We start from the raw sequence: 14,034 nt of genomic DNA on the forward strand, positions 1-14,034 counted from the left end.
AGAATATAGGTAGGTAGCTGAATACACATGATGTGAATTCAGTCCGTCTTTTTATACATTAATTTTATGATGTTCAAGATAAATGGTGGGTTACATACTTACACATTTATTTATACCTGGGCTTGGTAACCGTGACCTACCTCGTCTTATTAGCTCTCTATAAAAAACAAATACCGGGACAAATACCTAGTTAAGGCAGTAAGGCACTACCTAGTCTTATGGTTTCCTTAATGATGATTATCATATATAAGTCAATTATTAAATTGAATATTGTGAAATATTATGGAATTATTCAAACTAGCTGTAGGCCGAGTAGGGTTGGATAGAGGAATAGGCCTCTTTTCACCCCTGGATCCGTCCTTGCATGTATTATACATCCTATACCACTACATTATTTAGGTAGTACACTAGTACCACGATTAAAGATTTACGTATATATATCTTGAATCGAGACCCACCTAACTCTTTTAAAAAAAACATATTTTATCAGCCTGTATAAAATATATAGCATTGATTATAGAATAGAATATTCCATAATCAATGTACATAGGTATACTAATAGGTAATAATCGTTTATTTATTTGTAGTAGCCAGTAGGTACCTAATAATAATGATGAGTGATAAATATAAATTTTTATTTATTTATTTAAGTAACTCTACAATAGGGACTAAAATTATGTGTAGTTTGAAATAACAAGTGTGCAATACGAGATTAAAAAGTGTGTAATGGCCTGTAATAACTAGTAACTTTTTTTACAGTTCTTTCTCCAATGAATGGACCATAATGATTGTAGATTATAGGTAATGTCTTCAAGGTCAATATCATTTTATTGTAATTTGATCTATTACCTCAGACCTAAGTAATAAGTATATGTATAATATTTTATAACACTATTTGTAAAAATTATATGTGTAATAACCTTACAATATGTAAATATGTTATTGCATAACATAATATAATATAGTGTTATCTTCACTATTTGCTAATTATTGATTGGTATATCTATTTTATTCATTTTTTTTTCAAAAACACCCCCCCCCCTATTTTTGAAATCCTGCGTACGGGCTTGAATGAAGAAAAATAGATATTGACTATATGTCTATATGTATGGATTAAATACACTTTTTAGGGGGAGAGTAGCATAGCCCCCACATTTACTCCAAGTTTTATGTTGTGTTTATTTGGAAAAAAATATATTTTAGCCTCTACTATACAATGAAATATAAAAATATAATGATTAAAATATAAATGTTGCGTTTTAATATGGCCTAAAATCGATGAATCATATCAACGTGCCGAAATAGCTCAGTTGGGAGAGCGTTAGACTGAAGATCTAAAGGTCCCTGGTTCGATCCCTGGTTTCGGCAAAATATTTTTCATATTTTTCTAATGTATTTATTAGAACTTAAATTTTTAGTTCAATAGAATTATATTTGTTCATATTTGAGTATTTCAATATTTACCCGCGATATAATACAATTAAAGATTAAAAAACTAAAAAGATGATTAGTGCTACCTAACGAATAATATTTATTTCTTTTAAAATATTTAACTATTTGAGCTCTGGTACCGTCCACAATGTTGTACTAAACTTGATCGATAAACATACAATATAAAACACATTTGGCAACAATGTAAAATTACTATCACACATTTTGTATTTTGTACTATGCAGTTGTAAGTAAGTTGTTGTATGCACACTGCACAGACTGCGGCTATTGAACAGTAAAGTTAGTACCACAGATTAAAGTACTGACTATGATATTATAATCATTCATAATTGTGTTTTGTGTATCAAGAAAATTTTATCAGTTAAAAATTGTTATAATATATTATTATAATTTATAGGTACTTAATATTTATCGTATTTATTATTGACATTTATCTTAAAACCACCAATCATTACCATTGTAATGTATTCTATTGTTGCTACCAAGTTCTATTTAGTATTTTACTTTTTGGTATCAGCTATCAACACATTCAACACGTCATAATAATATTTCATACAGTTAACCTATATTTTATATTAATTTTACAGTAGTACACAGCAAGTTAAGAGTTTCAAATAATTATGTTTTGTATTTTTTGAAGTAAGTAAACTATCATTATTTCATTTAAAAAGTCACCAGTATTCTGTGATTTTTAAATTATCGTGATTTAGTCCCACGAGCTTTTTTTGTGTTTAATTAGTGTTAATGAACACCCTCTTATTCAATCAAACCATCCTGTCCATGTATCTTTTTTAAGCACTTACTTTCCATATTAAGTATATATTAGTGTTTGTAAATATTGTCATTCATCAAAAAAGCTTTTGTGATACTTGAATTTTTAATCAAGACTGACTAATTTCATTTCAACTATTATTTACAATTTATTCCTAATTACAACTAGCTAATTTAATTTTTCCCTTAAAAATATTTATTATTTTAATATAACCACCTAATTCATAAAATATTTAAATTTATGTGTACATGTGTACACCTACTTCCTACATTATAATTTATATCCAACTACATTTTTTATTATTTTGTTTTAAGATAATTTCAGATCAGATAAAATAAGAGTTGAATCTAGTCTTGAATCAAAATTATGAGCGATACTCAAGAACTATTATGGACACACAACAATGTACGGCTTCATATTTTGATATTTTATGAACTTTACCACAACTAGTTCAATGCTTCTCTTTCGGTGTTGGGGAAACTTATTTTTCTAAGCTATAAAATGAAAATAAGTTAAATATAATTAATTTTACTATTATAAAATTTATCTTACTTATATTAGCGATAAACGAGCATGAATAACACTTTTAACAGCTAAACACTGCATCAACGCAATATTAATTATGGGGGTTGTTAAGAAAAACAAAACTGTAGTTAGGAAAAGCCCTAGACAACATCAATGCAAGTATTGTTATAAGATTTTCCCATTTCCCAATGTATTGAAAAAGCACTACAGGGTCCATACTGGTGAACGGCCATATGAGTGTGATTTATGTGGAAATAGATTTACACACCAGAATACTCTAAAAAACCATAAGATGTGCATTCACAATTGTGGTCGAGAAGAAGATTTTACTTGTGGTCATTGTGATAAAAAGTTTCCAATCAAGGAACGGCTTATTGAACATGTGCGAATTCATACTGGATATTATCCTCACAGGTATTTTTTTCTTTTTATTGCCAGTTATTTTTGTAGAAAAAAAACAGGATATATTTTATTTAAAATACTTGTTTTCTTTTTCAACTAGATATCATTATTTTCATATAAAATGTATTTCTTAGTTATAAAAAACACGAACAGCATTCAAATTAATTAATTTAATTATAAAATGGTAGTAATTTAGCGAACATATTACAAATATTACTATTTGTAAATTGGCTTTAGTTTTTAAGAAAATATTGGTGACGGGTTTTCAACATTAAAATTAATCAACCAAATATATGTATTTTTTTCCAGAAAATAATTGCTATTTTCTTCTTATAAAGTAGTTTTATAATGGTGCCTACTTACAGGCGCGGACTGACTGGAATTCTGGAATGCTACAGCATCCCTTTACCTAAAATATATTTGATCTAATTTGTTTTTAATCTAATATTGTACAATTTTGTTTGAATATTTGTTGTAACTTGGTACTTATTCACGATTTTTACATACTTTCAATATTTTATATATAATCTACATATTTTAAATTTGCCCCTAATATTCTTGATATTTGCCCTTGCATCTAGCATCCCGTGCCCTTTTTTACCAGTCCGTGCCTGCCTACTTATAACTAATTTAATTAGCATTATAATTGTGTATAAAAATATAGTTCAACCTTATCTATATATATATATACTTATTTATATAATATTTTACTTTTACTGTCATTCGCTAGAATCTATATTCTTTAATCATTTTTATCAAAAAAACTGTTATAAAATGAAATATTTCCTATTCTACTTAATGTTTTAGTTTATTGTGTAGTTTTTTTTTTTTTTTTTTGTATTCAGTACAAAAGAATTTTAACTATTTTAGTAACCTAAAATATACATTTTGCAGAACTATACTTATACTTACTATATAACGGTAGGTACTGCCAATTAAGCTTAGATTGAAGGGGGGGATGCCATGGACAATAGATGGAGAAACAGAAGTAGGCCCTTGGCCTGGTATGTAGTATGTTTCCTATAAATTGGCTATAATACATGGATGATGGATACATTATTATTTAACACTGGCCCAAAATTATCTTAATCTAAGCTTTCTGAATACACAAGATTTCTATACTAGTATAGAAGTCTGTAGTTGAATATAAAAATTTTGAAACAGATAATTATTATTATTTATTGTGCTATGATGATGCTTTTTATATACAAGTGTTAATTTTATACCATCAGACTTAATTAACCCGAATTTTAAAGTAATGGCTGGTTTTAACACACACCAAGGGAAGGGGGCTAATGCTAATGGAGGATCAAGAATTTACATAGTTGTATTTTAAGTCTATTTACAATTTTAATTAACATAATATGTTTTTACTAATTTTAAATCATTTTTTTATTATCATTATGTATTTGTTTCACAATAACAACAGATTTTAAATACTTATATTGCTATCAATTTTCATCTGAAACCATTCATTAAAGTAATAACAAAGATGAACTGTTAATTAAAAATATTTATATTACATTATTAATTCCAAGTTTCTTTTTTAACTTTTGAAAATCATCTAATGATAATAATGATATTATCTGTTGAGACCATATTCTTCAATGAAGATATTTTATAAAAATTATTGATAGTTGTATCATAATACTCGTCTTAGAAAAATAAATTGCTTATTCCCGAAGGGAGGAGGGGCTAATGCCTTAAGCCCGCCACTGATTGAAACAACTGGTTTCAAAATTTGAGTTATGCAAAGATAATAAAATAACAGGAAATTCTAGATGCTGGGAAAAAAATTGAGTTAACCAAGTTCGACTATAATATTAAATGGAAAATAAATACATATAATTTTTATGTATTTATGGTAACACTTTTTTTTTTTTTTTATTAAAGAAATAACCCTCTGCAACTTGGCCATTGGGATAAAGATACTTTTATTTTTATAATATTAGTTAAATCATTTGATGTTAGTATAACTACCTACTACTAGGCAGACAAATATTTGTATTTAGTTTTTCATTTAGAAGTTGTTATTTCTTCTAATTAATAATTATGTATTATTATTATTATCACTTCATTTAGCATTTCTTGAGAAATTTCTGTACATTTTTTAGATGCGACAAATGCTTAAAATCCTTCACACGAGCCAGTCAACTATGGCAACATGCGCGTTCTCATAACAAACAATATACACTAGAATGTGCAATATGTCATCAATTATTTGCTTGTCGTTCAGTTCTTCGTGGCCATATGAAACGGCATATGGGACAAAATGATTATGTATGTGAAGTGTGTGGAAAAGCATTTTTACGTAGGGACGGTCTAACTAAACATCTATCTAGCTATCATAATAACATCAGAGCATTTACATGTAAAATTTGCCATAAACAATTTAAAGGACATATGATACAACATTTGAGGACACATCGTCATGAAAAACCTTATGAATGTAAAAGTTGTGATGCTCGTTTTGTACAACGTTCTCAACTGACAGTACACGAGAGGAGACATAGTGGAGAAAAACCTTATCCCTGTCCAGTATGTAAAGTATCTTTTGCACATTCAACTGCTATGAAAATGCATGTAAGACGTCATACTGGAGAAAAACCATTTAAATGTCTTGTTTGTACCAATACGGCTTTTACACAACTACCACATTTAAAAAAACATATGTTAACTATACACAAAACAGACAAACCATACTTGTGTGTTAAGTGTAATTCATATTTCAAAACAAAAACTCAAATAATAACCCATGAAGAAACATGTTCACCCAAACAAGAAACAAAAGAATTTATTCCTCCTGGTATGGCATTGGACCGAATGCGGATGTTATTAGCAGTTTTACTAATACGCATATCAACCACTGAACGCTTAAATGCATTAGGGTTTGGAAAAAGACTTATTGATTTGGTATTATGTGATTCTATTGAAAATTCTGGCCGAAGTCCTTATCGAGGTAATGGTCAAAGTGAAAATGATTTGTTGAAAAAAAATATTGAAATATTATTAGACTGGACTGTCCCAAAAATGTATATGGATCGGTTCAAAAGTGAACGACGTACAACTGAAGAAATTTTAGAGGAACTAACGTCATGACTTAAATGTATAAATAACAAACCAATAACTTGTTAGCTTTTCTATAGATTAAGAAAAATTTTGGCCATTATCTGGTATCATTAAAAAGTTACATGATAAACCTTAAAATGGCCAAAATTTACCTGATCAATTATAAATGAATCAGATGGCATAGTATAATTTATAAGCTACTCGTTCTTCCACAACTATCTTGCAATGCTCTATTTATAGCTCAAAACTGGTGGCGGTCAATTTGAGTACTAAATTTTAAATAATTCTTAATATTGTAATATATGTTCAAATTGAGGAATGTTAATTGTATTATAAAACAATTTATAAGAGACAAGAGTAGAGTCAGTAGAACTTATGGTTTATTAAGCTTTTTCAATAGGTAATGGAAATATTAACTTATTAATATTATATTGGTGTTGGTTTTCACAGATGGTAATACTATAATAATGTACACTTCCCCTTGCTTTTCGCTGTAACTAATTTATTATCATGTGTAGTTTGATTTCTGACATATAGTTAAATTTATTATTTATTCAAACCAAAATGAATTGTTTTTAGGTGTTATGCTAACAACTTGGATGCCAAAGTTTAGAAGTTAGTTCATTTTTAATTTAATTTTAATTTTTTTGAAAACTAAAGACTTAAGCGGATTACCAAAGAATAACATTCTAGTCACACCAGAAGAATGGTGAGAACCGCTACTTTATCATAACAATCTATTCATACATTTTACATTAATTTAAATTTGTTGACGTTTCAAATTATTATTTCCCCCCCTCCCCCATCAATAAAATACTTGATTTCGATTTCAAATATTTAAAAATCAATTATTCGTAATCCCTTAGCATCAATAAACAACTGTCTTTTTATAGGTATACGATGTATGTTAATCAAAGTATAGAATATTCTAAATTTCATAGACATTAACTATAATGGAAATATTTAATATATTATTTATGTGTCTTATATTTGTTATTTTTAGCTAAAAATTAATTTTTGTTGTGTTCATTTTTTTACGGATTATATTTGTTTTTTTTTTAAATATACTTTATTATTTTATAAATTATAACTATATCAATTTAAAGTTGTATTTTAGTGTGTGAAAACTAGTGAATTAATTATAAATAACCTGGGTTATTGTTAACTGAAATTTAATCTTAGGGTTACCAAAATTGTGCAAACTATGCTATGTATCATATATTATAGTTTTGTGGGAAATTATGTTGTTTGAATATCTTATTTTTGTTTTGAATTAAAAAAAAATCTTGAAAATCAATTTTTGTGTGTATTATTTTGCTCTTGATCTTAAATAATTTTAAGAAAAATAATACAATCACTCATTGCTATTTCTTAAAAACGTATAAGCTTCAAATTTAGAACTGGGTTTTCTCCAACGCTCTAAATATGTAATAGTCAATAAAAAAGATTTTTAAAAAATCTCATTCTAAAGATATGTTTTGTTTTGTATTTTGAAATCTAATATTTTATTTTATTTTATAAATGGTTATCATTTGTAGTCTAAAAGATCATATTATTTATAATTAATAGAAAAATTGCATGCAATAATTGGCTGCTCTGTGATCTAGAAAAAATCTAATAGTAAGAATTTCCTATTGTATGGTATATTGGTATATAATGGCAATGATTTATGAAACCAGAAACAGTAGTTTCAATTTCATGGATCAGGTTATACTGGTTATAGAGACAATTGTACATAAATGATAAAAATGACTTACTGTCTTATTAATTTAATATCAAAAAAAAATGTATTACATTAAACATTTTCACTGACTTTCCAACTGTTTGATACACTCTTTTTTTTCTTAATGCTATTTTTTGTTTGATTGCTGATACCATTGGTTGCCAATTTTCTTTTATTATTTTGTGTCTTATCAGGAATATTTACACCCACAATAATATCATTTTTAACTTCGACTTCTTCATCAGACTCGTCTTTTACTATTTTTGATTTTCTGTAAAAATTAAAATGGTTTTAGAAAAAAATTCAGTAAAAGACTAATATTTTTACCAGTTTTCACAATATTTGTATAGAAAACAAAATTATTATACATGTAGGTACATATTTGGCTATGGGATCTTACATTATTTTATAACCTATCCTATAAATTCAGTAGGGTACTAAGCAAACATTTGATACTACTCAAAAAATTCAAAAACTCAAGTCCAGAGATAACTAATTTTTAAAGCTAATCCTCATTGAAGGACCCCTTCAATGGATAAAGGTGTTAACTAACATTTTTGAAATTGTTCACAAACACAACTTTTGTAACTAAATATTTGTAAGCCATGGAACTTTTTTGATATTCAATATATGAAATTACTTATAAGAGTATTAATATGGGTCTAGGGGTCCTCTGTAACATACTATAACTTGGATATTGTACTTCCACCATGTAACTAAAAAACCTTATTTAACACCTTTATCCATAAAATAATGGTATAAATATGTAATAGGTACTGTGAATAAATGAGTTATAAGGAGAAAATGTTTTTATAATTTATTTTTAATAAAATACATTATTAATCAAAAAACAATATAATATAACTTTTATGTTTAGAACTTGAAACACCAATGAAAAAAAAAAATTAATTAACTTTTATCAAATATTAACCAAATCAATATTTATAATATTACTATGAATAATACTTGTACTTAGAAAAACAGAATATAATAAAATTAAGCTTATGATAGAAAATATTGTTCATAGATTCAAATAGAAGCTTTCTTCTTTCCAAATTTACTGTAGTGGTACACTTTAAGCGACATTTTGACATACACAGCTGACCTTCATTAGCACACTTTGCTGGAACAATCACTCCTTTTTGTGTTGTATACTGTTTGCCTGTTTTCCTTTCAATAGTTGCTTTTTTTCTTTTCCAATTGTTTTGATTAAGTGTTCTCTTTCTACTTGCCTTTTTTTCTAGTAATACATCATTAATAGGTTCATCAATAACATTATTGAAAGCTTCGGGCTGTATATTATCTAAACAATAAAAAAATTACTAATTTATCATAATTTATTATATTTTTAATTTATACACATACCAGTAGCAGTTGGTCTTAATTCATATAATATACATTGGGTTATGTCTCTGTTTGCTTGTGGAGTCCCAGGGATGATATTTACATCTTAATATTAAAAAAATAAATTATTATTAGGTATGTTTAATAAGAAATACATAATAGGTATGAATTGGCAGCAAAAATATTCATATTTAAAATAAAAATATATTAGTATGCAAAAATCATGTAATATAATTTTTACATATATTATTAAAATTAAAATTTTTATTCGTGGTAACTATTGGTCTTTGTTTAAAAAATATAAATTGATCAGTGTCTCCGTTTGCTTGTGGGATCTCAGGTATGACATTTATATCTGAATGTTAAAAACCACAATAATAATAATAAATTATTATTATATATGTAATAAGCAATATATAATATATATTAGTAGGTGCAAACATATATATATTCATAATCAAAATAAAATATTAGTCATATTAGTACACAATAAGCATGTATTATAATTTTTACCTTCAATATTCAAATTTGAATTTGCATAAATTAATCCCTGCTCTTTGTCTGGACCTAGTAAATTAATCAGTTTTGTGGTATCATTGTTTGCTTGTGATCTCTCTATCTCTAATACATCATTATTAATTAATGGATCTAAAAATAAAAGTAATATTGGGTTATATAGAATAGACTATTTAGAAACTATTTAGATACTAGAACATACAAAATAATCTTGTAAAATTTACCTGAACTATTCAAATCAAAAATCAACTGTCTTACAACAGACGGATGTTCATTCGTTTCAAGTATATAATCACTAATCAGTATCCAAAACAAAACATTTTGAAAAAAAAAACAGGAATAAAAATAATAACAAAATATGTAGGTAGTGTTTATTTTTTTATTTTATATACTTACTAAATGTATTCAAATCTGATCCATTAAACAACAATTTCCTTGATGAGGCTAGTGACTCATAAGTAGATAAACAATTATTATCATTTACATTCTCTTTTGGACTATCTAATATAATATTGGCACTTTCAATATACCCATTATACCCTATGATAAGATTTAAAAATGCATGAAATATGATAAAATGAGTAGTAGTAAGAACATACTAATTATTAAAAATATATTGTACCCGAAGAAGTTTCTGATATTGCTTGTACAGAACTGGGGTTGTAATCATCATCACTCGAATATTCTTGAAAAGAATCTTTAAAATACAATTTTAGAAGTTATTAATTATTTTCTTTGTAACATTAAATTATTTTTATCAATACCTAGTGTTAATATGTGTAAATTTATCAATAAATAATAATTAATAGTATAACAACAAAATATGTTTTACCTGAATCACTGAAAAGGTTTTCTTCCAAATTATTTTTAATTTGGTTCTTAGGTCTAGTTCGGCTTAATGGAGTAATATTTTGGATTTCACGTGCTTTATCCACTAGGAATTTAGCTCGAGAACTCATAATGTGTAGAGTAAATAAAACATAACACAATAAGATAACTATTTTATTGGATAAATTAATCCAAACCAAATACAACACAAAAACCACAGTTTTAATGTAAAAATATAAAATAAATCAAAACGAACGCGACGTACGAACCGATCGCGATAATCAATATCAAACAAACAAAAATTGTTAATAACATTATTATTTGATAATAATAAAATTAACCAATAACAATAATTAAAGTAAAAACAATCCACGAAGAAAAGTTGTTATAATATTTGCAGATAATGTCTAAAAATACATATACAAAATAACACCGAAATTTAATTCAATAACAGCATGGATAAAGGCGGTAATATCCAATAACACTTTGTTCTAAGGAGTTAACATACACTACCACTTTTATCCACTACAACTAATGATTAATTCTTCTTATAACACTCTTATCAATTTTTTATTTTACTAAATAAAACCATATCAAATTTTGATATAATGTTTATAACATTATAACACCTTTATTCATGCAATAAAATGCATTTTTGAAAAAATGTCAGTTAACACCTTTATCGGCTTTATCCATTGACCCCTTCAATTATGAAATATTTCATATATTCTGTGATTTAATTATCAGAGCAAATATTAATGTAGTATGGTACCTAATTCCTTTTTATGTTTACAAGTCCTATCCTTATGGTATTATTTAACTCATTTGACATGTTAACTGACATGTTGCCACTTGCCACAGCTCACAGGCTGTATAAAAATAATTAGGTATTGATAATTTTTAGACTACCGACTGCCGCACCATATCATTCGTAGGAAGTCATATGGCCACAGGCTGCCGTAAATTAATTTGGATTTATATTATTAACTTTTTTGTAGCGCTACAATAATAATCTAGAAAATGAGCTAACGGGAATAATTGCAATTTTTTTAGTGTAATAAAGATAATTTTAACATTTTAATTTTTTTTCTAATTCAATAGTATATAAAGAAAATTTCCTTGGCGTACCCAATACCCATGATTAATATTTTTGAGGCTGCCAGCGACACATGGCAGTCAACGTGTTAAGTAGTTATGGAACAATTTAACTAGTTAAAATCAAGCCATTAGAATTTATGAACGTGGAGAAAACTATTATTGTTCTTCAAGGTTACTTAAGTATTGATAATTGAGTCTGAGTGAGGGCTGCAATAAAAGTGTATTTATAAGTCATGTAACTGAATTGTAAGTAGATGTTGAACATGCAAAACGAGAAAATGACCAAGACGCACCATTAACATGATTATCTTAAATCTACAGATTAAATTTACTTTAAGACAGTCGATTTTAGAGTGTATTTATATGTTTAACAATAATTTTTGTGTAATGTAATCACTATTTAAAAGAAAAATCATAAGCTTCATAAAGAAAATGTGTGTAATAAATCACTACCCAAGACAATCCAGCCTCAATATTCTAGACAGTTGAATATAATTTTTTTTTGGCATACTAAAAATAACCATTTTACTAGATAAGATTTTATTATAATAACTGAAAATATAGCCAAGAGAGAAACTGTTTAAGTAATTAAGTTTGAATAGAAACTGGTCTGCTACAAGGGATCAAAAGCTTGAGATATATCAAGAAAAACCCAGAGTAAAATTGTTTGTCACGAAAAAAACATTTGATACTATCCGTGATTCTATAGATTTGTTGAACTGCATTGTGTTTAGGATAAATCTCGAACTGAGATTATGGTAACATATTAAATTGGTCTAACAATGGAATCTATAATGTTAAAATTATTTTTTACTTTAAAAATGTGATTGGTAAATGAATGAAATTTAATTTATACAACTTACTTTAAAGAATTGTTACAAATACAAGTAATTCTACAGTCTAAAAACAGCGAACAACTTTCAACAGGTGTTTTACTGCCATTAAGTTCCCATACTGTAACGTGGCCATCACTTAGTGCTGTTACAAGTCTACTATCAATTTTGATTAAACATTTTACTCTAGTATCTCCAATTTTAATTTCCCAAATGCTTTCTTTATTTATTATATCGTAACAATGTAGTGAACCATTTTCTGAGCCATAGCATACCAAATTTTCCTGCAACAAAGAATCATATTCTAATGTAACATACAAATGAATTCAATATAATTGTCACCAACCGTTATAAACGTAGCACCATGTATTTTATGATTGTCTTCAATTGTAAAAGCAATTCCCGCAGTTTCTACATTGAAAATCATTAGCTTGGTATTTAGAGGTAGACCATAATACTGTCCGGCTGGAGACCAAATAATATTATCAAAAAAGTAATAAGCACTCATACTAATAAACAAAAATAAAGAAGTCAATTGTTAACAAAATAATCTGTAAATGAATTGTGATATGTGAACTTACCTTGACTGATTGGTAGTGTATGCAGGTCTACCTTTAACTAAATTCCAAGTTCTTAGTGTTCTATCTTTTCCGACTGATAATGCTAGTTTGCCACTAGGATGAACTGCTAGGAAAGAAACGGCTATAACAATTTAAAAAATTGAAACCTGTTAATGTATTTTAATTACATATTTAAAATCAAATAGTCGCTAATCGGCTAATCAATTGATATACGCTAGTAGAGTTTTAGAATTTAATTGTCAGCCTACCTGATCCTTTATGAGCTTTGTCCCATAACTTCTTTAGCTTCCATGTACCAGTCTCAAACATTGCTATTGATCCGTCTTCACTAGTACTAATTAAATGTGATTCATCTGGTGTGAATGATAAAGATGTAACTGTGCCACTGTGCTGTAGTATAGTGTGTACATGACATCGCCTGACCATATTGTATACCTCGATAGTCTCGTCTGTGCTACTTGATACCATATACTTGGATGAACATGCTACCGAACGGATACTAGCTTGATGAACATGATCATTGAATGATTGCACCAGTTCTAATTCCTTGGTCTGCTAAGTTATAAAACAGAGTAATTTTTAATTAAAATTTTATTACATACTAATATAATAGAATTGTAACTGCTCAAAGCAGATTGATGGGTATATTTACTTGGCTTTTGAAGCGACATTTTACACCAATCACATATGATTCATAACTTCCAAGAATGATTTCAAAAATATCCATAACTATGTACCTATAAAGTATAAACTACGAGAATATTAAAAAAATTAAATTAAAAACAGACATAACACATAAATAAAACCACGTTTCACTGTGTAGTGTGTAGTGTAATACTGTAATGTGTTAATGTATAGTGTATACCGCGTAGTGTGTCCTGTGATAGTGTG

The 14,034-nt window shown here is 27.2% G+C and overlaps 2 protein-coding genes and 1 non-coding gene across 8 annotated transcripts; 2 read left to right on the forward strand and 1 right to left on the reverse strand.

Moving 5' to 3' along the window:
- The first annotated feature begins 1,295 nt into the window (after nt 1-1,295).
- TRNAF-GAA (transfer RNA phenylalanine (anticodon GAA)) lies at nt 1,296-1,368 on the forward strand. The gene has a single exon. It is a non-coding gene; the product is annotated as a tRNA-Phe (tRNA).
- Nucleotides 1,369-1,726: 358 nt separating this feature from the next.
- LOC107161634 (zinc finger Y-chromosomal protein-like) lies at nt 1,727-7,517 on the forward strand. 2 transcript variants are annotated; one of them, XM_089218556.1, is made up of 4 exons: nt 1,727-1,849; nt 2,040-2,091; nt 2,539-3,163; nt 5,266-7,517. In XM_089218556.1, exons 3-4 carry the CDS (start codon nt 2,847-2,849, stop codon nt 6,248-6,250), a joined length of 1,302 nt encoding a protein of 433 aa, XP_089074682.1. In that variant the 5' UTR covers nt 1,727-1,849; nt 2,040-2,091; nt 2,539-2,846; the 3' UTR covers nt 6,251-7,517. The 2 variants fall into 2 exon arrangements, with proteins under 2 accessions (XP_089074682.1, XP_015363611.1); XM_015508125.2 differs by lacking the exon at nt 1,727-1,849 and having other exon boundaries at nt 1,856-2,091.
- A 456-nt stretch (nt 7,518-7,973) lies between these two features.
- LOC107161607 (p21-activated protein kinase-interacting protein 1-like) lies at nt 7,974-14,018 on the reverse strand. 5 transcript variants are annotated; one of them, XR_016190104.1, is made up of 7 exons: nt 13,796-14,016; nt 13,392-13,698; nt 13,144-13,264; nt 12,909-13,071; nt 12,593-12,846; nt 10,426-12,518; nt 10,200-10,343 (listed from the first exon to the last, which is right to left on the reverse strand). XR_016190104.1 is itself a non-coding variant. In XM_015508086.2 (6 exons), the coding sequence occupies exons 1-6, from the start codon at nt 13,868-13,870 to the stop codon at nt 8,016-8,018; spliced, it is 1,116 nt and encodes a 371-aa protein (XP_015363572.1). In that variant the 5' UTR covers nt 13,871-14,018; the 3' UTR covers nt 7,974-8,015. The 5 variants fall into 5 exon arrangements, 4 of the variants coding, with proteins under 4 accessions (XP_015363572.1, XP_015363571.1, XP_089074684.1 ...); XM_015508086.2 differs by lacking the exons at nt 10,200-10,343; nt 10,426-12,518 and adding an exon at nt 7,974-8,214 and having other exon boundaries at nt 13,392-13,695; nt 13,796-14,018; XM_015508085.2 differs by lacking the exons at nt 10,200-10,343; nt 10,426-12,518 and adding an exon at nt 7,974-8,214.
- Between the last annotated feature and the right edge of the window lie 16 nt (nt 14,019-14,034).

Source organism: Diuraphis noxia, unplaced genomic scaffold (assembly GCF_037042655.1).
Source record: "Diuraphis noxia isolate RWA-SAM2 unplaced genomic scaffold, SU_Dnox_SAM2 contig0002, whole genome shotgun sequence".
Taxonomy (NCBI): Eukaryota; Metazoa; Arthropoda; class Insecta; order Hemiptera; family Aphididae; genus Diuraphis; species Diuraphis noxia.

Bases quoted from the DNA above. Each gene is read 5' to 3' on its own strand.
- LOC107161634 (XM_089218556.1), top strand. From the start codon at position 2,847: ATGGGGGTTGTTAAGAAAAACAAAACTGTAGTTAGGAAAAGCCCTAGA. The intron at 3,164-5,265 runs GTATTTTTTTCT...TACATTTTTTAG, and splicing joins ACTGGATATTATCCTCACAG to ATGCGACAAATGCTTAAAAT.
- LOC107161607 (XM_015508085.2), bottom strand. From the start codon at position 13,870: ATGGATATTTTTGAAATCATTCTTGGAAGTTATGAATCATATGTGATT. The intron at 13,699-13,795 runs GTAAATATACCC...TTTATAACTTAG, and splicing joins AATGTCGCTTCAAAAGCCAA to CAGACCAAGGAATTAGAACT. The intron at 13,072-13,143 runs GTAAGTTCACAT...TTTGTTTATTAG, and splicing joins TACACTACCAATCAGTCAAG to TATGAGTGCTTATTACTTTT.